The 24,461-nt window shown below is 35.4% G+C and overlaps 3 protein-coding genes across 3 annotated transcripts; all 3 read right to left on the reverse strand.

Annotated features, from left to right (window-relative positions):
* Positions 1–883: 883 nt before the first annotated feature.
* LOC149265306 (uncharacterized) lies at positions 884–1,309 on the reverse strand. Its single transcript, XM_089402873.1, has one exon. The coding sequence runs from the start codon at positions 1,307–1,309 to the stop codon at positions 884–886; it is 426 nt and encodes a 141-aa protein (XP_089258999.1).
* Positions 1,310–20,701: 19,392 nt separating this feature from the next.
* On the reverse strand, positions 20,702–21,645 carry LOC149265307 (uncharacterized). Its single transcript, XM_089402883.1, has 2 exons — positions 21,337–21,645; positions 20,702–21,145 (listed from the first exon to the last, which is right to left on the reverse strand). Exons 1-2 carry the CDS (start codon positions 21,643–21,645, stop codon positions 20,702–20,704), a joined length of 753 nt encoding a protein of 250 aa, XP_089259009.1.
* Positions 21,646–21,954: 309 nt separating this feature from the next.
* Positions 21,955–23,571, reverse strand: LOC149265308 (uncharacterized). The gene is made up of 3 exons (XM_089402892.1): positions 23,149–23,571; positions 22,649–22,772; positions 21,955–22,535 (listed from the first exon to the last, which is right to left on the reverse strand). Exons 1-3 carry the CDS (start codon positions 23,569–23,571, stop codon positions 21,955–21,957), a joined length of 1,128 nt encoding a protein of 375 aa, XP_089259018.1.
* Positions 23,572–24,461: the final 890 nt, after the last annotated feature.

Consider the following 24,461-nt stretch of genomic DNA (forward strand, 5'->3'; position numbering starts at 1 on the left):
GTTGTATAAGTCCACCCTCCTAAAGTAGGGAAAAACAACAAGTTGTGAGAATTCCATCATAAATTTCCCTTTGAAGGTCCATACTGCATGGGATTTGTGGGTGTTGATAAATCTAGGGCAAACTTTCTGGGGTTTTTACAATTGATTTCTCTTTAACCTAGAAATTTACTTGTGGTATATTAATACTTTATCATTATCATTATTATGTTATGTTATCTCCAACCCTAATATGCTTCTCCAATGATTGCAATAGTTTGGTGTTCACTAAAAATTAATGGAATAATCACTCTCGAGGGAAGTCACAAGGACTGACCTCTCTCAACACTTAGTTCACGATACAACATGAATTACAAACTGGAGGTTCATACCTAACCACGACTTAAAGTGATCAAGGGGCCCAATGAGTTATTTAAGCACGAGGTAAAGGGCGCGTTCCTTTCACCAGGATCGTTGTCCCTCATCAACCACGACGATCCTAAAATGAACTCTGGCGGAATGACTTGCATGATAATTAACGAGAGCCTTCACCTTCTTCTCGGTATCCTTCTAAACCAACCTTGAATTCAACAAATTTTGTGAAAAAATCATCCTTCTTCTACATGAAGAAGATCCAACATTTTCCAGGGAAATCATCAATAAAAATAATATAATACTTGTGTTCTGTTGTGGAGGCTATAGAAAAGTGTCCACAAACATAAGAGTGGAACCGCTTCAAGATTGCAGTTGCTCTTCTTTCTTGGCCATGGAAAGTGGATTTGACATATTTATGCAATGTGAAACCCTTCCAAACATCCTATTGGTTAAGGGAGCCTTGGGGGAGACTGATGGTAGTTTCATGCATGATTTTTAAGGAACCATGGTGTAAATGACCGAATCTTCTATGTCAGAGTTCTCCAACATCTCGACTCTGCACTTTTTCATTCTTACTGCTCAATGAAGTGTAATATCCCACCTCAAGTTTGTATAGTTCCATCACTCGAACCTCAATTCTCTTCACTTTCCGGATATTTATGTGTCTCAGAAAGGCTTCCCATTTACGAAAAATAACATCAAAGGCACAATCCTCCAATACTGCTACAAATATCACGTTCTTCTTCATCCCAAGTACAACTATAACATCTTTGAGGCAGCGAGGAGAGAATTTATCCCTCTCAAAGGTGACATTACCAATTCCTATAGCATTGTACCTCCCATCATCCCCCATTTCGATATGCATATGGAGATACTTCTCCTCCAGATTGTTGAAAAACTCCTTGCACCCTGTCATATCGAACAAGGCACCAAAATCAAGGTACCACACACTCCCCATAATAGAGTTAGCCATGCATGATATTAGGGTGAAGTCTATTTCAAATTGTGAAGCTAGTGTTTCACCTGTTGTTTCTCCTAAAAGCTTCTTGGTACACTTATAGTGCAAATATTTTGTTGAATAGTGCTCGTATTCGTGGGAGTGGAGGCATTTTATCTTGCTCAAGTCTTTCTTCTTGCCATTATTTTGGTCGGGTTCAAGTTTTCTTCGGGTCGTATTTCCTTTACCCTTCTTCCCCTTTCCAACCAAGGAAAAATTCTCTTTATCCTCTGCTTTGGATGAAGTTCCATCTCTGTTATTTCTCTTGAACTCTTCTTGAACCAAATCAAACCACAACATTTCCCAATTCGGTAATTTTTCCCTTCCATTCACAGAGTCTTGTTAATTAAGCCAATATTTTGGAAGGCCTAGAAGAGCTAGGCTCACCAGGGCATCTTATGCAACATTCACCCCAACCCCTCCAATCTCATCTAGAACTTGTGTAAACTTGGAGAGATACTACGGAATAGTTTCATTTTTCTACATCCCGATGTTTCAAAGTTGTCTTTGAGGGCCAATTTTATATGGTCACTGTTATTTTTCAAATAGCTCAAATAATTTATTCCACATGGCAAGCGGTGTCTCTTTGCTATGGAGATTTGAGACCACATTGTCTCTCACACCTTCGAGAATAATTCTTCTCGCCTGCGCAACATCCATATTCCAATGGGTTGACTTATGTGCATCCAACTATGGAGGTTTTGCAATATCAATTTTCACATATTCTAACACGCCATTGTCATCAAGCACTACTTCCATTTAATCTTTCTATGCTACAAAATTTGAGCTAACCTCCAGGGAATACTCCAATCTCAGTCCATTGAAAGACATTCTCCTAACCCTAAAGAGAAATTATTGCGCTGAAGCTGCTACTTCAAAATTCTTGAGAGACAGATTTGAAATACTGGTTCTAATATGATTTCATGGCTTTGATACCATGTAGAAATTTGATAGAAATCAAGTACTCAAGATTTCAACCTGAAAACAAGAGACACAATTCTACTCTACTGATTTGCGAAATGTAAATCACAATTTAAAACAACATGCATAGACATGCAATAAGAAAGACCACAAACACACAATGATTTCTAGGGGAACCCAACTAGGAAAAACCCCTCAAGCCTTTTTCATTAATCAGTTGAATAGAGAAACTATTACAATTGCTAACTCCAACTCTGAGCTCAACCTACAAAAGAATAATTGTTCTCTCTACTCAATGAGAAACTCTGGCCAACACTTAGCCAATTATTTTCCCACCAAGCCTCTTATTTCCTTGCGCTTTTCCTGAGGAAATTAACCCCTAAAAGATAGGAATTTCCTCCTAATTTCTTGTACAATTCCCAAGGATTTATCAATAACTCCATGCAACACCTATACACTTAGAACTACTATATAACTCTCGTTACACTACCTTGTCATCTCCACTTCAGCTGAGGAATTCAAATTTCATGCATGCATTAGCTATTTTGGGTTGATTGATTAGATAACTAACAAATATCTAAGTTAGACTATTTTTGTACTCCACAATTGAACTTCAACTGACTCCAAAAATAGTTGGAGGTCATTTAACTGAATACAACTGCAAATAAATTAACTGGATTACTAAAATTTAGCAATCACACATGCATAATTGAACTCCAAGCCCTCTAACTCAAGTTTACGAAGCTAACTGAGTGACAAAATCCATGTAAAACTAGTTAACTGCCTCCAAGTTTTCTTGCTGATTTGGAAATTCCATTTACTCAATTTCACTAAGGCTAAAGTCAAATTGAGCCTTTTACACTACATTTTTTCAACACAATTTATCTTAGAAGGAGATAGAAATGACCTAGATCGTGAGGTTGTAAATGAAGAACAACTCCCACGATGTGGTGAATCCAGAGACACGAAGGAGAATAAGGGGTCATGCCCATAACCGTGGAAATATGAGGATAATTAATATCAGGGGTGTTGTGGTTGCCCGTTTCATGCAAAATCATGTTGATTAAATTCCCTTCCATAAATATGTTTGGTGTTAGCGCAGAGAAACTGGGAGATGGTGAGGTTTAGCTCAGTCACTGGAAATGTCAATGGGTTATTTATTTTCCCCACGAGAGATTTTAGGGAGGTATATTGAAGAGGTTTCAACAGAACGGTTTTGGGACCTGGTTCAGAAAAAAAGCTTTGATGGTATTCATTGTAAGAGGCACTAGAGTCCTTGGTCTATGGTTGGAATTGCATACTAACTGGGGGAAGTCACTGGAGATGATAGAAGAAAGCGTAGAAAGAGGCAACTGTGAAGGTTCTCTTGGTATGGTCATGCTTATAATCCTGGATGCAAATTTCCCTTAGTGGAGTAGGGTGCCTCCCCTAAACTGCATCAAAAGGGTACCCTTCAATATTTAATGGGTTTATTTTAATCTTCAAGATTACTCTTTGAATTTTATATGGTGCATATTTCGAATATAATTTATCTACTAGAAGTTACAGTGTAATTTTTGTAATGGTTTGAATAGTATATGGGGTCTCATTTATGAGGTCATGTTTTAGTTAATTACTTCTGTCTTTGCACCTTGCAGTGTCACTTATAGTAGTTGTTTGTTGAACTGAGCTTGGAACTATCTCGGTTTTCACTTTTTTTTAATATTTGGGGTCCATTGATTTATAGAGGTCAATGTTTGTGGGGATTTATCTTTGAAATCCACCCTCAGTTGTTGTGAGTAATCGGCCTTGCTTGAGGGATCTTTGTGGGTAGGTGCAATTTCCTCTTATCGTGTTTTTATTCTCCCTACAACTTGTCTTTCCCGTTAGTGGGCAAATTTAGTGTAAGTGTTCCAAAATATACTAGGTTTGGTAGCTATGTCCCATCGGGCTTATTGGTGGAAGATGGAACACAAAAGAATGTACAATAAGTGTGGTGGAGGGGGTCGTAACCCCCAAGGATGTAATAAATCTCAATACCAGTCCCAAGAGGCTACGTGGAGGCTGCAAAGAGCTATCATGGAGTAATCCTCCCTAATACCCATAATGAAATTCATAATTTAGAGTCTCAAATTGTTCAAGAAAGATAGGCCTTCTCGGATTCTAAGATCTTGAAATATGTAGCCACTTGGATTCCTAACTCGAGGATGAAAGAAACATTATTTTGGAGCATTAACCTTATATTGGAAGAGGAAGACTATGTTAGGCAAAATTTTGATGGATAAACAAGTTGAGAGATACAACATCTTTGCTAGATTGGAAGATGTAAAAATGTATCAATGCAATCAGAATTATCGTCTAGACGGGATTTAAGAGACGATTACACACACCGAGCTTCATTTCCAGTGTAAAATAGATTCTTATGTTAATGCCACAATCCCAGCCGCTTCTTTAAATGCTTGAGTTTTCATGTTTATTTCTAGTTTTTTCTTTAAAAATGCTCTCATAGATAGCCTAGTTATGCTTGTAGCACTGACACTCGAATTTTGGATTGATTATTCTATAGGTGGGTGGTAAAAAATATATGGTTTTCTGCTAGGTAGATTGAGACCACCTACCTAGTGATAGTTATGCTAGGTAGATTGAGACCACCTACCTAGTGATAGATATGTTGATGATGCATGGCATATATACCTATTTTACTTGATTTTCTAAAGTAAAACAATATATAAACTTTTTAAAAAATATATTTAGATTAAAAACAACAAGACAAAACAAAAAAACAATATTTGTTTTTAACCAATTTTTTTTTTTATAAAACTAAAATAAAATAAAATAATTTCCAATAATCCAACTTTATCATCTACAATAGTTTCAACTCATTCAAAATTACTAGCTAATTCATTTATTTAATGAATAGAATGTCATATAAAATAACATCAACACTAAACATATTTTATAGAATAAAATGAAGATTAATATATATATATATATATATATATATAAATAATTTCTTAATAAATCTTCTATTATAAACAAATCTATCAAATAACATGGCCCATTTTCAATACTCTTAGATTTAGATTTTCCGGTAATCCACTTAAATGTTTTACCATTAATGATATATTCTAAATATAGGTCTTCTATACTTTAAAACAAAATTATTGTTAAATACAATTTAATTAATTTGTTATTTAATTTAAGCATATCTACAATATATATAGATATATGTGTTTTTAAAATAAAATTAAACACTTTTTGGTTTTTTTAATTTTCATCTTATTTATTATAAATAGATAAATTTGATCTTATATATTTTTTATAAATTAAAAATTAAAATTAAAATTAAAACAAAACATAACAACATTATTTTTTCTTTCAATGAAATAATATCACTTTTTAGTTTTAAGCATTCTAAAATATCGCTTTTTAGTTTTAAGCCTTCTGAAATTTAATTTGAAGTACACATTGTCGTAGGATTTAAATATTAAATATTAAATATTAAATATCACAGTTTAGATAATACTTCTTAAGAACACACAATCATGACCCCTATTTGTGGACAGCTCATATTCCCTTATCTCCTTCAGCGATTCTAACGTACACTGACACAAAAAGTAAAAAAAAAAAATCTACATGCACATATGCGGAGAGGAAGGAGATTAAAGAATTTATTGTTTAAATTTTTATTTTATTTTTTAATTTGGGAAAATCAAAGTATATAAGGTTCATGATCATCTGCACAATCCATTTTCTCCGGCAGCTAATAATGCAACGCATGGAGGACCCCATTTCCGTAGAAGGAAGGAAATTAATAAATAAAAACAAAATACGATCTGCAACTACCTGCACCATATCCAAGTGCGGCACAACGTCCATCTATGCAACTAGTGGACCGGCTGGTTGAATATGATGGGCCAATTCATGGCTTTACTTGCTTCAAAGTTACAAAGTTTTTCAAAAACTTCAATTTTTGGAGTGTGAATAGTTTTTCCTGATATTGGAAATTGAGTCAGTACAATTAAAAAAAAAATTAGGGTATCTAAAATCATGAAAGTTCGACAAGGTTATATTTTTTTAAAATTATGTTATGTTTTTGAATAAATTCAATATTATTAAGAATTTTCTAGTCTTCAAAATTTTGAAATTTAACAACTATAATTACATTATGCGTAATTCCTATAAATTTGAAAGTAAATTATTTAAGACTCATGAGTCACAAGGTTCTCTTCAAACCACTTAAGAGCCGACAACATGGAACTTGTTTTCCTCCAACGGTCGTTAATGAACATGAGATCTCGTGATCGAACTGCACGGTGGTTTTCTGAATATTCTGTTGTGAATATGCCATTGTGCTCGAGAGTGGTTAGGGCCTAAACCCGCCAGAAATCCAAAATGTCTTACATATTGACAACTCTAACCTTTTATGGCACTGAGATCTCGCGATCGAACTGCACGGTGGTTTTCTGAATATTCTGTTGTGAATATACCGTTGTGCTCGAGAGTGGTTAGGGCCTAAACCCGCCAGAAATCCAAAATGTCTTACATATTGTACTTATCATGTTGAATATATGTTGTGTTTGCTTTAATGGTCGTTGTGTCTTTATGAACTATTTCGCTAGATAACTAACAAATTTTTTCTTGCTCTTGTGTGTCTCTCTTAGGTTAGTACTATTACTTTCTTCTAGAGACTCACCCCTATCTCCCCTCTCGTGAAGGCCTCCTTTTACACATTGCAATTGGTGTTTTGTAATATCAATTTACTTGTTCGTTCAAAGGTTATGTGCATAATCTCTTATGTCATCCATTGAAACCAATGCAAAACTTAAGTTATGGTAGTCGGGTCGATACTCCAAATGAGGCTCCTACTCCAAACAGTGTGAGGTCTAATTGCGACTTCACAATGGGGAGACCTCCTGTATGTTGGCAGTATCCAACATCCCAGTAACATAGTTTTATATTAACTTCCAATTGTAAATAAAAGCAAAAAAAATCTTATATTTTCACTTTTGACTATATGTAAGATATATAATTCTTATGCTTCTTAAAATATACTTCAATACAAAATTTAATAGATTATTTGAATATCTATAGTAAAAAAATAATTTCAAAATAAATTTCATATATATCTAAAAGAGAAGGTTTATATATTGTACTTATCATGTTGAATATATGTTGTATTTGCTATATATGTTGTATTTGCTTTAATGGTCGTTGTGTATATATGAACTATTTTGCTAGATAACTAACGAATTTTTTCTTGCTGGTGTGTCTCTCTTAGGTTAGTACTATTACTTTCTTCTAGAGACTCACCCCTATCTCCCCTCTCGTGAAGGCCTCCTTTTACACATTGCAATTGGTGTTTCGTAATATCAATCTACTTGTTCGTTCAAAGGTTATGTGCATAGTCTCTTATGTCATCCATTGAAACCAATGAAAAACTTAAGTTATGGTAGTCGGGTCGATACTCCAAATGAGGCTCCTACTCCAAACGGTGTGAGGTCTAATTGCTACTTCACATTGGGGAGACCCCCTGTATGTTGGCAGTATCCAACATCCCAGTAACGCAGTTTTATATTAACTTCTAATTGTAAATAAAAGCAAAAAATATCTTATATTTTCACTTTTGACTATATGTAAGATATATAATTCTTATGCTTCTTAAAATATACTTCAATACAAAATTTAATAAATTATTTGAACATCTATAGTAAAAAAAATATTTCAAAATCAATTTCATATATATGTAAAAGAGAAGGTTTATACATATATATATATATATATATATATAATGATGATGATGATGATGATGGTTAACGTCCACTGAGACCAAACTTTGGTCTATCGGACCTAAAGATACATTATTTAGTTTGATTTAAGATTTTATTCCTATGCTCAAAAAGCTTGGAGAGAAGCCTCCCGAGCTCACTATAATTTTGACATCGTAAAAGGCTAGGAAGGTCAGTGTTGCGACAAAGATTATGAAACTAAGATCTAATGTGGTTGTACGCGGGGCACTATAAGAGGAAGTGGTTTTCATCCTCGATGTTCCTATTCTCACAGAGATGGCAGATCCTTTCCATCCATGGTGTTTTAGGAACTGCCCAACGACCTGTTTCACTATGGAGCTCATGAGAGTTCGTTCTAATCTTCGCTATATTAATTTTCTTCTTTGAGCTAGTTAAAATAGAGAGATACTTTTGATCTTCTAGGGTGGGGTTGATGACCTTCTTATAATAACTTAATTTTCTTTTAGCTGCTAAATCTTTCTCACACCACATTTTTTCTTTGAACTTAGAAGTAACAATATTTTTAATGTTATTAATGTTTTGCAATGCATCATTCTCGTTGATCTCCCAAAGGTTTAACCAGGCCCTCGTGTCTTTATACCACCCCCACTTGAGCCTTAGGTGGTTTTGGCTAGAATTTAAAGCTAGCTTAGGAAGTCTATGATCTCCTATGTTATTGAGTTTGTGCTTGTACAACAGAAGCCTAGTCATAGCTAGGCTCTCGATAGGGGAAAGACCTACTTCTATAAGGAGAATAGGATAAGGTGTATTGCTTTGAATTTTCAAGTTATACGTTATAAAATGCTTCTGGATTTGCTCAATCTTTCTTCAGGATTCTCTAGAGATGCTGCAACCCACATTACGAGGTTTGTCATTTTACAATTATTTTCAAGAAAAAAATAGGCTTTCCACCCCCCATTACTCCTTTTCTCAATGCTATAGTTCCAGTTGAGCTTGTGATGAATATCAATTCCTATATACTTGTAAGAATACACTTCCTCCAAGTTATTATTGTCATACATAAAATTAGCGTAAGTGTCCTTCTGGGATTTGATAATCATAACTTTTGTTTTGTCAGTGTTAACAGTCATACCCATGGTAGAGCAGAAATCCTTAAGAAGCCTAAGTTGCTTATCAAGATCAGATGGGCACCTTGTGAGAAGAACAATATCGTCAGCATAGAGAAGAAGGATGATGATTATCCCAGCTAATATCGTGCCAACACAACTTGCTTCCTCTAAATAACCTTCAGGGTTGTCGATGTAAATGCCAAATAGGGTAGGGGAGAGGGGGCAACCTTGTTTAACTCCAATATTACATTTAATATCTTTCGACCACCCCTCATTGCTTTTTATCTTGGCAATTACATTCTCGTATAATCTTATAGTGGCAGCTCTCAACTCGAAAGGAACCTTTAGCTCTTCTAATCTATTCCAAAGGTTGTTTCTAGGAACCGTATTGAAAGCCTTTCTAAAGTCCACAAAGCAACAAAAGAGATTGGATTTATCATTACGACATTCCTCCACAATGATCCTAAGCGTAACGAGGTGGTATGTTGTTGAGTGATGCCTTCTAAAACCCGCTTGGCCTTTAGCCCGCTTACCTTCACTTTCAAGCCATATGCTCAACTTCTTTTCCAAAATAATACCATATAGCTTGGCTAAGAGAGGGCTGATCATAATGGTCCGATAATTAGAGGGGTTATTTGTATCCCCACTTTTAAAAATAGGGATAATGAGGCTCTCAGTCCATGGTTTAGGGAACCCTTGCTTGACTGCTTGATTGAAAAGCTTGTGGATGTGGGGGATGAGGACAGGACCTCCAATTTTTAAGATTTTTGCCTGGTAACCTTCGATGTCCTTAGCTTTCCCATTTTCCAGGCATTTAACCCCAAAATCAATGTCTTCTAATGAGAAAACTTCTTTTGTTGTGAGTAAGGTTTCAAAGTTATCCATGACATTTGGAGATTCATAAAGCTTTTTAAGATAGGAATTCCAATCGTGTAAAGCAATTTTATTATTATCTTTAGTTTTCCTAGTCAGAATCTGCCTCCAAAATTTCTTAGGAGCTACCTTAGAGAGGTGTAAGAGATTCTCTTGTCTTTTACGAATGTATTGCCTCTTTTTCCTTTTAGTTAGGGCTTTGTATATTTTTATCTTGCCCATTTTAAGAGATTCATCAACAACTTCCTTAATTGCTCTCCTCGCACTTTTACAATCTTTGTCATACCATGGGTTGGTTTTGCTATTTCTTTTATTATTTGAAACTTCAATTGAGAACTTGTTAATAGAATATGAGAGGGTTGTAGTAAAATTATGATAGAGGTCTTCTATGTTGTCTATACTAGATAAAGGAAGCAAATTAGTTTTTAATTCATTTAGAAAGAGATCGTTTTTATTTCTATCAAATATTAGGTTCTTTTGGCTATAAGGATTATTTTCTATGGGATCTCTATGCATGAAAAAATTGAGAGTTATAAGTAAAGGCCTATGATCAGAGTCAGGCTCGTGGTCGTTTAAGATGTCAAAATTTATTATTTCGTTGTATAAAGGGAGATTGGAAATAACATAGTCTACCACGCTGCTACCAAGCCCATGGATGTAGGTCATCTGGCTAGAATTGGGCCACTTCTTTAGACTGTTGCAAATTATGAGATCCTAAGCACTATAGAACTTGACTAGCTCTGACCCAAACAAATTCTCCCCGAGGTCTTCAAAGCTCCTTTTGTACCTACTAGCCAGAGTAGGGTATTCGTCTAACCAAAGAGGATTAGGGTTGGAATGATTGCTTAGAATAATAGCTTGGTTGCTTGAAGTTCAAGCATTAAAGTCACATATTAAAAGGATATTACCTTCATTCCTTAGGCTAGAAATATCATTCTCTAAACCATTGTAGGGATTATTTTTATCTAGATTCTTCTTCTTACAGAAGTTAGAATTGATGGGGGGGAATAACATATTGCTATGCAGGTCTTTTTATTATTAATGTCAGTGATCTCTACCCAACTAGAATGCTTCCTACAAAGAAGAAGCACTCTAGCTCAGTTACAATGGTGAAACACTAGCTCCAGTAGTGGAACATTAAGTCACTTTTGATTCTCCAAGGAATGATTTTCTCTCCTATGTTAAGTTAGATAAGCCAAGGCTAGCTCCCCAAAGCCTAAGCCTCCAAAAGCCCTTTTCTTGAGTTACGAGGTTGCTTTTATAGCAGAGGAATAACCTTTCATATCCCCATGACTTTTGAACTACCTTCATGACTCTTAGACTTCCAATGCGACATTTGAACTTCTACTTGACTCGTTTGTCCACATGTGACTTTTCATATTCCACATGTGACTCTTGGAATTCCACACATAAAAATTTTTCATCTTCCTTTTGATAATTACATCATTACATCCACAAATGATGTGGTAAGACACATATGACATTTTGATGGCACTGGTGCAAGTCACAACTTGACAATGATGACATGGGGTTTTATGATGAGGTGGCAATGCCAAGTTGTTCTTCTTGATGCTTTGTCTTCAATCTTCATGAAAGATCTGCTTTATTCTTCATCTTCACCCTCCACAATGTCCTGAATCAACATTGGGACCCACTGAGTTATCATGCAATGGTCCAAGATTTGCTTCATGCCTTCATGATGGTTCTTCTTTGTGCTTCTTCTCTGTAAGTGCTTCCTCGTTCCTTCTCCTTACTATATTCCTTGAGCATTACCCTGCCTTGTTGAGGAGCTACACCTACCAATGAAGATCACTCATGACAAGGTCAAATTACTCTTGAAATCATCTATCCTATCTTTACTTTTCTCATAGAAGAAGCTGCTTGTGAAGGACTGTGAAAGGACTTCAAAAGGAAAGCATTAATGAGGAGGGCACAATTGAACTTAACACTAGTTGAGGAGGCCACCACTGTTCACTAAGACTGTGCCATATGCTATGAGTATCAGTTCTTCAAGGTCCAACGCAGTGGGAAAGTTCAAGGAATAATGTGACGAGCTTGCTGACTAAAACTGAGCCATGCACTAGGCTTAAGGGAGGAGGAAACAATGAAAGTGTAGTTAAGCTTCACATTGAATAAGGGAGGCCCTAACTATGGACTAAAAGTTTGCCATGTGCTCATGGAGAGAGAGAGAGAGAGACTTCTTGGGCGTAGGGCATAGTGACAAGAGACAATGAGGGGCACACTATTGCTTAAGAGTGTGCAATGCACCAGAGAGGTCCAGTGAGGGCATAGGGCACAGTGATAGTGGACAAGGATGCCTGAATCTTGCTTGAGAGTACATTGTTTGCTCTGAAAGGGACATAGGGTCCTTTTTTATAGAAGTGCATTTAGAGGATCCTTTTTTCCCGAAATTGCACTCAGAGAGTCCTTGTTTTCTTAAAGTGTGCTCAGAGGGTCCTTGGTTTCCAGAAGTGAGCTTTGAAAGAGATATCCTTCTGCTGGGTAGAGTTCTCTTCAACAATGGTTGATTGTTCACTAAAGATGCACTATGCACCCAGGAGGGCTCACTAGAATGGGATATTGCATAGTTGGCTAAGGAAAATAGTGGAAGGAAAGTCACTTTGCCTAGGGAGAAACTTAATGCACTATGAGAGGGAGGAGACCTTGTATGGTGCAGTTTTGTTTTGTAGAGGGCTACTAGAAATGCTTCATGTGCTATACAAGGTAGAATTTCTCAAAAATCAGCGCAGTGAGTCAATACAAGTGAGGAGGGTTATGTGACTATCCTTTGAAGGTTCTAAATGTGTAGCCATATGAGATATCCTTAGGAAAGAATCAATGAACAAGTCTAGGAGGGAGATATCTCACCAATGAGGCTAATGAATAGGATAAGTCATCACCTGGGAGAGATTTCATGTATTCACAACTTCCATTGGGCAATAGGACCAAAAAGAGCTCCAAAATGGCAAAGTGTGGCATTAGTAGAGTAAGAGAGGGGAAAGCATCTGAATAAGACTCAAAAATGGATCACACACATGACTCAATACAAGCTAGGGGAATAAATAGGACTCATGAACAACAATCACACCTTGAAATGACAACATAACGACACTTATTTCTAAGTGTGACAGTTGAAATGCCACATTGTGACACTTAGGATACAAGTTGCGACAAAAATGTCGACTGCGACCACAAAGTGTGCTAATTTCTAGGAATGTGTCTAACATATATTATAATGATATGTAGGACCATCTAATGTAGAAGAATGCACTAGATCTACCTCTAATAATGTGGAAGGGTGTGACACATATAGGAGTTGTAAAAGTTACACTTGCAAAAGCTAAAGAAAGTGAAGGCAACACATCCCAGAGTGAAGATAACATGAAGATGAAACTTGTTAAAGTGAAATCAAGAAAAAATGATAGCCACAAAAGTGAAAGCAACATTTGTAAAAATAAAAGTGTGCAAAAGCAATAGTTGGGAAAACTCACTGAAATAGAAGTACAATTGCAACCAAAGTGAGGGGGAATGTTAATGGAGAGTGCACAATGACTATCAACATATGTTGAACATTGCGCATGCACTATCTTGATGGATTGTGCTATTCCTTTTCAAGCTTGCATAAAAGGAAGTGCACTTATGCATTCATCGAGGACATATCATGTGTGAGAAAGTGACTTTGATAGTTAGAAATCTAGAAGAAGACTTACACACTTAGCACAAAATCAATCAACAATGAAGTGACAATGTGACAATAGGTCGTAAGATCCTCAGTGGGCTCCAAAATTCAAGTGTAGGAAAAATTTTGGAGGGTGTTGATCACAACGTCAACACTTGGTGACACACTAGTAGAACTCTAGATTCTTTGTTTAGGTTTTACCTTTAAGTGTAAGGTCTTAGTATTTTTAGGAAGTATTTATTCGCCATGTAGATTTCCTTGAATTTACCACTTATCTTGGTTTAAGATGTAGTCTCTTTTTTCTTTGCTCCACTTGGAACACATCAACATAAGACTAGTCATACCTCAATTGTTTTGATTGGGGAGAAGGATAATGAGTGTACTGGTCTTTTGATAATCAGAATTAAGCACATTCAATGTTGTTCTGCTACAAGCGAGCTTGTTCAGTACCCTGACAGAGTCACCTCAAGGAAGCACAAGTGTCACTTCATTGCTAGCAGGCGTATTCAATACCCTGACGAAGTTTCTTGCGTCACCTCTCTATGAAGGAAGCCTTTCTCTTCTTCACCATTTTATTTAATTTTCTTAAAGATATGCTTGAAGAATTTATTGAAAATTTGTAACATGGGAAGAAGAGGGATCACGAATTATTTTCTTTGCAAGAGAGGTTGTTCCTTGCTTAAGGGATTTTAAAGATAACTTAAGTAAAAATGTTTGTTTTCAGTTTCTCTCCTTTCCCTTCTCTACTCGGTTGAGTTGATAGGTTGAAACACCATTCAATACAAGTATAAATCAGAATGAAGATTCTAATAAAGATACAGGCTTTGTAGTTTAGCCAAAGGCTTTCTGTCTAGAATGAATTGTATTTTCCATTCATAAATCACTGACTTTAATGATATATAACCAAGAAAAAGAAGATGATGACAAATTAGGCAAGCATTGTCCATCATCACAGTTCCCTTTTCAAGTTTTTCCACATTATCTTTTGAGCCAAAAGGAACATATTTCATGTAAATTCTTATTAACAAACACAAAACAAAAGACAAAACAAAACAAAATGAAGAAACAAGACCAAATAATTAAAGCAATGAAAAACTAAATCTAAAACACCATGCAAGACAAAAGTAAGAAAAGAAAGGAAAGATTAAATGGAGAGCAAGATAGAGGGTGGATGCAATGCAAGGGAAACTAAATGCAACTAGACCTACACCTATCCTAACAGACTAGAAGCTTAGGGCTAAGTGTAATGAAATTTCCTATGTAAGCACTATAACCGTTCTTGACTTGCAAACACAAAGATATGAACAAATAAAAGCAAGACAAAGCATTGTGCAAAAGAAAAAATAACAACTTGAAAAACTTACACAATGAAATGAAGGTCTTTCTTATTAAAAATGAATGTGCCATACCAACTAGTTTGATCTAGTCTCGAACTTTACCTTGTTGATTGAAAATTTGATCATACAAACCTTGAAGGCTTCTTGCAAATGTACATTCATATGCGTTTTCAGTTTTTGCAAACATTACGAAAGATTGAAACTTATTATTACCATAGGAGCTTGCTAAGTATGATTGCTCTAACCATTCAACGATTGGATCATAATATTGAAAACAACCAATTTGAAAACCTTGAGACTCGTAAGAAAAATAAAAATCCAGTTAACACATTCAAATAACAAAGAGAATCTCCAGTATTATGATCTGACTGATCAATTAACATATAAGGTTTTGAGTCTCTATTGGTTTGCTTTGTATCCAATTACATGCAAAACCATATATATGAAATCTTAGGGCATTAAAAATAATTTCTAACATCGTAAACCCAGGAAACCAATTAAGATATTGAGTTGACACAAGATTGGAGACATGTGCTAAATCAAACCCAGTATTTGTGTCAATATAAGGGTTTTGGTCTGGTAAATGATTCAAGCATTTGATATCACTCAAGAAGAGAGAGTGTGCCAGAAATATTATTAACTTCATGATATGCACAAAAGAGATACAAATATGATCGATCTCCGAAGAGTTTAACAGAGATAAATCCTCCAACCCAAAATGAATTTTTTCTTGATAATCAAAATGAAAGGATTTCAATTTATGAGGATTCACGAAAGATTTGATCTCCAACCCTTGGTCTAATACAAGGGATTCACATGAAAGGGGACTAACCAAACAAGAGCCTTTATCTGATCAGAAATTCCATCTTGAGGATCAAGAATATTAACTTGGAAACATTGAAAGTCCTTTAAGAATGAACTCATAACCGATGGGTTGATGTTAAGGAAATAATCATGCATGAAAATATGGATCCAACTTTTCTTAGAGATCTCAATAGGATTGTGAGAACCTGACATAACCATCAGTAGGGGCTAAAGTGCTTTGACTTCTTGATAGTCTTTGAACTTTTTGATGGTGGATCATCAAATCTGGGTGGCTTAGAAAAATCAAAAGTTAGATATGCACCACTATTGTCAAATGTATCAATGAAAACATTGTTTGTGCCACTAGTTTGATCAGATTTAAGGTTAGGCATATCAAACTCTTGATGGACAGAAAATTTAAATACATTGATCGGAAGACTCCCTTGAATAGATAAAAGAGTTGGAACATCTTCCTCCTGGCTTATGAAAGATTTACAGTTGAATAGACCATGAAGGATAGATTGAAACTTTTCATCCTCTAATTGTAGGGCCACACCATCCTATACCTAATTGAAACCATGATCAACTGGATAAATATCTAAAGGATTTAGAGGAATGCTAATATAACAAAACTATCAAACATATATGGGTACAATGAATGGTGTGATAGAGGTGAGAAAGGATGAAAAGGCTTAGGAGGATGAGCACCAGTTGTAACTAAATCAAATTGACTTGTAAGAATAATAGTTCAATATCATTTTCATCAGCATAATGGTCAAAGACATGCATTTCAATATGACTTTCAAATTGACCATATTTTTCTTCAACAGGGCATATTGAAGATTCAAAAGCCTGGCAATTTACCTTTTTAGATTTATCGCCTGAAAATTTATGGGTCAAAGGAATTTCAAGATTGTTAACTTATTAAATAAATTAAAATTAAGTTTTTAATAAATTATTTCATTTCTCTTTCTATAGTTATAGTCAAATTTATCATTGATGTAACGTTTCCTTTAATCTCACTTTCTCTAATGACTATTTTCCCCCATTCTCTATATATCTTGGCCAAGCACTCTTCCCATCATTATTTAAGCTTCTTGTCCCTGAAGATAGGTGAAATGTTCACTCGAAATGTCGGGCTCTTCAAACAAAATACACAAGTTATCAGAAGTTGTCAACAACATTATGTTACTGACTATGGAAATATACATACCATAATATGCTTGTTGCAAGCAAGAACATGGTTGAGATCAATAGGCTAAAGGCGTAGTTGGTTAGGGGTTTTGTTATTAAGGGTCTAGGAACAACAAATCAAATTTTGGGTATTGAAATACACAAAGACATGAAATGGTAAGCTTTGGTTATCATAACAACATTATGTTGAATGTGAAACTTGTAAATATCCCTTTTTCTTCCCATTTTGAGCTTTATTCAAGGTTATGTCTTAGTAGTAAAGAAGAAAAGGGTTAAATGTCTTGTGTATCATATGCTAATATTGTAGTATTTTTAATATATGTGATGAAATACTTCACATGCAATTGGTGTTGTTAGTAGATACATGGAAAATATAGGTATAGATCATTAGGTAGCAGTGAAATGTTTGCTTCGATATCTTAGAGGTACAAGTGATCATTACATCACCTTTGATGGAGGAAGAGTAGATCTTGAGAAGGTTCATACTCAAGAAAGTTGTGCATACATATACTTCCCTTGGCCTACAAAAAAGGTGATGAATGGGCATGGGAAAGGTATTTGGAAATTGTTTTCCAGGTGGAGATTATTGGGTGTTGACAACCATAACTGCTTAAATGTATGGTAATTCATTTTCTTGGGCTATGGGATAATTATGAAACCCTTGACTATCTAGATTTTAGTGAATCTATACCAAGAAATTTATATATTATGTGTTGCTATGTAAACCTTGTGTGTGGAATCCCACAAATTCTTGAGCAATAAAAATTACTATCTTTGTCCTATGTCAAAATTGGCGTGTCTCATTTTGTATTTTGTACAATCTCATGTTTGATGCAAAATTTGCCCAACGTTGGAACAATCCCTAGTATGACAATTTTTAGCATGTTATATTCTACACCATTACTAACAAGCTCTCCAATCACCACTAGGCATGGTTTATGTTTGGTTCTCTTAATGACTTCCACAATTAGAGGAAAATATGGGTAATCGACGAACACCAATTTGGGGTCGCAATGGTGGAACTAGCGGGCCATTGTTCATGCATCAAGAGGGATATTCACCATATTGAGAATTGCTTCAATCATGAATATTGCAATATACATTAATTCATATAATAAGAAAATTTTTACGATTACAACAACACCTACATCAAACATCTTTCAAATTCAACCTTCTCAAAAACTCTTGAGAATCAATTAATAAAAATAACTAAATAAAAGTGATATGCTGTGTTTTTTTGTTATGTTAAAAGCTACATGTTAATGTAACAATTGTTTCCTACCAACCAACAAACTTACACAACTATCTTTAGCCCCTCCTGCATCGTATAGAAAGATGGGGCCCCACCTTAATACAGTGACCTTTGGTACTAATCATCAATTAATAATTAAAAAATTCAAGTAAAATTAAATTTATTAACCAATTAAATATTTAAAAATATTTTTATTTATTTTCAAAATTAAATATTAAATTACGTAAATAAAAAAATAAATTAATATTAATAAAAACAAACACCATAATCTTATTTGTTACTGTTATCCTACTTCTACTTTGGCTAAGGACCAATAAATTAAATATATTATTATTATCAAACATGTAAATAGCAATTCAGTCGCTCCGTGTAGTTCCAAAGTCACGAATAACACAGTTTACTTTAATGTGGTTGCGCAGGAACATGGTATATAATTCGGGCATTCTTCTTTCATAATTATTCAACAAACATTATCCTTTCATATAAATTCATAATTATATGACCAACATTATTTTTTTCCATATAAATTTTAGATTTAACGTGAGATGAAAATGCCACCGCTTGGGTACCTCAAGATTCTAAATTTAGAGAATAGTTGGGTGACAGGCCCATCAATCATTTTAAAAAAACAACTTTTCTTTTTTTTGGTTGGTGATGTTAATGTTAATGGGATTTACAGTGTTTTTCCAAAAATTGGTTTTATTATTTAATTTAGAATAGTGTTTTTAGAATTATAATTTAATTATTCTCTATTATTATTAAATGGATAATAAGGATTTATTTATTTTTTAAATATTTTTAATATTTTTAATAGTACATAAAATTAAAAACTAAGATTTATTTTTAAAATATTTATATCATTTTTTAAATTAAATTAATTATTTAAAAAATGTGATATGAATTAATATTGTACTAAATAAATTATGATTTTTTGGGCTTGTGATATTGATAATTTATATTATTGGCCCATGATTTCTTAACAAAGCAATCTCCATAATAAAGTGAGGATGAATCTCTATGACTAAGAATCTTGTTACATGTAAATAGACGAAATGACTTTTTCCAGAGCAATTTTTGTGGATAATTTTAACCAAAATATGTGAGAGAACTCTTATTTAAGTTGTTTAATATGTTCAGTGTTAAATCCATTTATGCATTCAAAAACATGTATCACAATTTTACTCAAAATTTTATGGGCTAATTTTGGTGAAAAATGTTATTTTGTTCATAAGTTAGACTAAGTTTGTTTTAAATTATATGCTTAATTTATATATTAATTGTTTTTAATTCATAATAATAATATAGTTTAAATAAAGTTATAATTTAGTTAATTATTATGAATTTTTTTTTCTTTTTTTTTTCCTTTTTAGCATCATGAAGCCTGTGTTTTGATGATTATCATGGATTGATGCCTATTAATGTTTACCAACCATTTAATTGATATGGTTGCCCTAGTATTTTAACACAACTTAATTGCAATAAATTGTGTGGAAGTAAGATTTCACATTATAAGTCTCTACTTCTCATGACACAAATTTTTATTTTATGATTTTTCCTCACTAACATCAGTTTCAATTTTCTTGTTCAGTTGTTTGTTTTTTAAAACAAAATCATAAAAACTAGGCCATTTAATTTATATGGTTACACTAATATTTTAATACAATTTAATTTAATTGTAATAAACAATGTTGAAATTAAATTTAGCATTATAAATATTTTCTTCTCCTAACGAAACTTTTCATTTTATGAATGGTAGTTACTAACATCATTTTCAATTATCTTATTCAATTATATGCTTTAAAAAAAATCATAAAAAATGAAAATTTCCATATCATATTAATTAAAAGTATTTCCATTATTATATTATGAATTTAATAATAAATACTAAATTATAGAAATAAAAAATTATTTAATATTTATGTGTATTAAATAATAAAGTAAGTTTTATAGGTTAATTAAAAATTATAATAAGATTTTATGAAAGATAAAGTTGATGATGTAATCCTTTGATAAAAATTATGGTCTCATTTATTTTATTGAGTATCATCCTTTTCCTTTTAGTAGAAGGGTTAATTTCTTTATTCATTAAACTCTTATTCCTCTATTTTTTTCTTACATCACTTTTTTACTCATCTCGGATAAGATTTTACTAACTTTGTTGTATTTTTCAATATATCTAACTTTGTTATATTTTTCAATATATCTATTTCGAATATTTTTTTTGACAGAAACGGTTAGTATGATATATTGACTCTTGGCAGAAATGCCTCAATTCAGGTTACAAAGAGATAGACAGTGCTCAGATTTCTCCTCGGCCAGGAACCAAATGGCTTCCCCACTAATAAGCCTGCGAATTTTGCAAACTATAATACGAGAAATCTTCTCTATCTTCCCTAATTTGCAGATACAAACAAACTTCTCCAATAAAAGACAGTAAAACATTTTAATCAGACAGTTATGGGATGGGATCCCAGCCTTCGTGTCCGTCTCTTAGAAGGACTCCGAGGGGGAGGAGAACCACTTTATTGGCTTCAGTGTCAGCTTCTTTGTTGTTATCTCTCTTTACATGAAGGAATTCCAAACTCTGAAAGGATTTTAACAGGGATCTAATTCTGCTCGTCAATCTTGATAACCTTAAATCTGAAGGTGAAGAATTGTCCACAATGGCCTTTATAATAGACCGGGAATCACCAAATACTGCATCTTTGATACCCAGAAAAATGAGCTGCTTGAACCCCTGGAGAAGAGCCAGAGCTTCAGCTTGAATGCTGGTATTGAAGCCCACTCCCCAGGCGTATCTAAATTCAGTTATGCCCTCTGCACTTTTGACTACTCCACCTGCTCCGGAAATACCAGGATTGCCTTTTGCTGCCCCGTCAAAAAAGAGAGCATTTCTTGCCTTCTTGGTGCAAAACTCAAAGAATTATGCAGCCTTAAGGCGAATTTGCCAATGTTTTAGAGGAGAGGGATGCCTGGCTATATCAATGAAGTGGAGATCAAGAGTAGCGCCCCATTCAACGTCTTGTTCACTAAGATCTGCCCGTCAAGATGATCTCCCAAACAGTCTTTTAGCTGGCTTTTAATTTTTACCCAGACTATCTTGGGATCGCTCTTCTTGTCTCTGAATATCCTTTGATTTCTTTCCAGCCATATTTGCCAGCAGATTAATTTGGGAAGGGCGAGCCAGGCTTCTTTGATGTGAGCATTCTGAGGAGTGCCACCAGGGTACGTTAGCTTCCAGATTGAGAACAGGTCTGAGCAGCGATTAGGGGGGGCGAAGACGATGCTCCATGGGCCTAAGGCCTCTTTCCAAATTTCTGCAGCAAAATTACAGTAGAGCATCAGATGGGAGGCATTTTCTTCGTCTTCCCCACATAGCGAGCAACGGGAGGGCCCCATATAGCCTCTTTTCCAAAGCCTATCGTCGGTCAAAATTCTCTGATGGCATAGAAGCCAGCAGAATGAGTCGATTTTAGGGATCGATGTCTGAGACCAGATCCCCTACCAGGGCTTCGGGTCAGGAGGTACATGAGGATGCAAAGTGATCTGCCTATAACCCTGCGAAACTGTGTAACGCCCAGGGATCGGACCCCATCCCCGAGTGTCTGATTTTCTGTTCTTCAAAGGGGCTTTTCCTTTTAAGAGGGATAGAAAGATTGCGTAATCTTTGGAAAGGTTCTCATGCACCTCTAACTTTTCCAAACTCTGCTAATCACCATTCTCCCAATGAGATATGTCCCACAAAGTTTTAAAACCAGCTTTGTCCATCCAATCTTTCAACACAACTAGGGAGCGATCATCAGCTAAGGGATCATAACCCATAATACGGTCATCCCAGATTTTAATGCGCTTGCCATTTCCAGGGATCCAGTGCACATGGAGATTAATTAAGGAGAAAGCTTTTACGCACAGTTTGTGGATCATCGTTCCGGAGGTTGTAATGGGATTGTCTAGACAACGTGTTCTCTGCCCACGGAAATATTTTTTCCACAACGCTAGCTGAGCCCAACCCGGATTTGGGGCAATTATCCTCCATAACAGTTTTGCACCCAATGCGATATTTTGCTTACTAATATTCTTGAAGTTCAAACCACCTTCCATTCTGGGCAAGGAGATTATATCCCAGCTTAATAGAGGGATTTTCTTCTCATTTGCTTTGTTGCCTTTCCAAAAGAAATTCCTTATGTAATCCTCCATTTTCCTCATGATGCCAATAGGAGCCATCATAACTGCAGACTGATAAATGGGAAGGCTGTTCAAGACAGCTTTTATAAGCACTGTCTTGCCAGCTAGATTGAGCCAATTGAAGCCCCAGGAGTGGATTTTGGACTTAAATTTTTCCAACAGAGGCAGCTAGTCTCTGCTGAGAGCACTTTTTTGGAAAATAGGGAGCCCCAAATACTTGAAGGATGACCATGAAGAGGAGGCTGCGAAACCGAAACAGCTGGAGATGGCTTGGAGCGATCTGGTAGTAGAGTTCCAACAGTAGATATGACATTTGCCTTTATTGAGGCTGCTTCTTGAGTCTTCACAATAGACATCCACCACATCTTTAAATCTTTTAGCCGAGGGCAAGGAGGCTACACCCAGCAAGAGAGAGTCATCCGCGAATAGTGCATGGTTTATGTTTTTGACACCTCTTGCGATGTTCAATCCCATTATTTCTTAATCTGACTGCTTTTTATTCAAAAGGAAGCTGAGAACAGAAGCTTGGAGGACAAAGAGCAAGGGGGAGAGAGGACACCCTTGCCTCAGCCCTCTAGAGGCTTTGAAGAAATCAGTAGCCCTCCCATTCACCAAAGGGGCAATCCAAGGCTCACTAATACAAGCCTTGATCCAATTGATAAATTTGAGGCCAAAACCAAATTTGTGCAGGACATCCAACAGAAATCTATGTCTCACCCTGTCAAAGGCGCTTTCAAGATCTAACTTGATAACCATTCCTTTCTCTTTCCGGGTCAAGCTTGAATGGATCGCCTCTTGGACCAGGATAAAATTGTCCACAATCTGTCTTCCCTGAATAAAACCTCCCTGATTCTCAGGAATAATGTCTGGAAGAATGGTTTTCAGTCTGTTTGCAATCACTTTTGTTATCAGCTTGTAGCCTATATTGCAAAGGGAGATAGGACGAAATCTGGTGAAGGAATTGGCGCCTTTTTCCTTAGGAATAAGGGCCAGGAAAGCCGAATTGGTGCTTCCCCCAATTTTCTGACAAGCTTGTGATTTCTGGACCATTCTGCATAAATCTTTTTCCACAATCTGCCAACAATTCTGCAAGAATCTGGCAGTAAAGCCATCTGGGCCCGGGGCCTTATCTGGCTCCATTGCAAAGAGGGCGGTTTTTATTTCATTATTAGTGACTTCTGCTTCCAAAAACTGATTCTTTCTGGCAGAAATCAGAGAGGGCACCTCATTCACTAAAGTTGAAATATGCCCCAGTCCCTCTTCTTCGCTGTACAAATTTTTGAAGTGAAGGAAAGCAGCGTTTTTTATGCTTTGTATATCTCTGTGTTTGATGTTCTCTTCCTTGATTTCTGAGATGGAATTGAAACTTTTTCGAGCTTGGGCTTGCTTGTGAAAGAAGGATGAGTTCCTATCTCCTGCCTTAAGCCAAAGCCTATGGGATTTAATCCTCTAGTACTCTTCCTTGGCCAAGCTTGCCTTGAGTAGCTTTTGCTGAAGTTCAGCCTCCTTGTCTAGAATTTCTTTTGTGATCTCTTCATTTTCCGATTTCAGATGATGAATCTCGAGACATTCTTGGATCTTTTTCCTTTCCACTGCTGGGTTAGGAAGGGATTTTACCCAAGTTTTCATTGCAGCTTTCACTCTCCTGAGTTTTTCCTCCCAAACAAAGAAGGCAGAGCCGTTGACTGGTTGCTTCCAACTATCTTTTACTAGTTGCATAAAGGACTGTTCCTTGACCCAAAGGGGACTGAATTTAAAAGGGATAGGACCTTGATCCATATGGGCCAGAAGATCAAGTTTTATGGGTCTGTGATAGGAGACACTACACGGGAGAATATGCATTCTAGACTCTAAACCAAGAATAAGAAAAGCACTTTGAACAAGAAATCTGTCTAACCTTGCAGCAATATGTCCCGGACCGAGTCTTTTATTGGACCAAGTGTACTTTCCCGACGAAGGTTTAATGTCGATCATGTCCCAATCCTGAAGCAGATCCTCAACCCATTCTCATGCCGGATCCCTTACAATGC

Source organism: Pinus tabuliformis, chromosome 6 (genome assembly GCF_031772625.1).
Source record: "Pinus tabuliformis cultivar Carrire ecotype Pingquan chromosome 6, CPIR1, whole genome shotgun sequence".
NCBI classification, from domain to species: Eukaryota; Viridiplantae; Streptophyta; class Pinopsida; order Pinales; family Pinaceae; genus Pinus; species Pinus tabuliformis.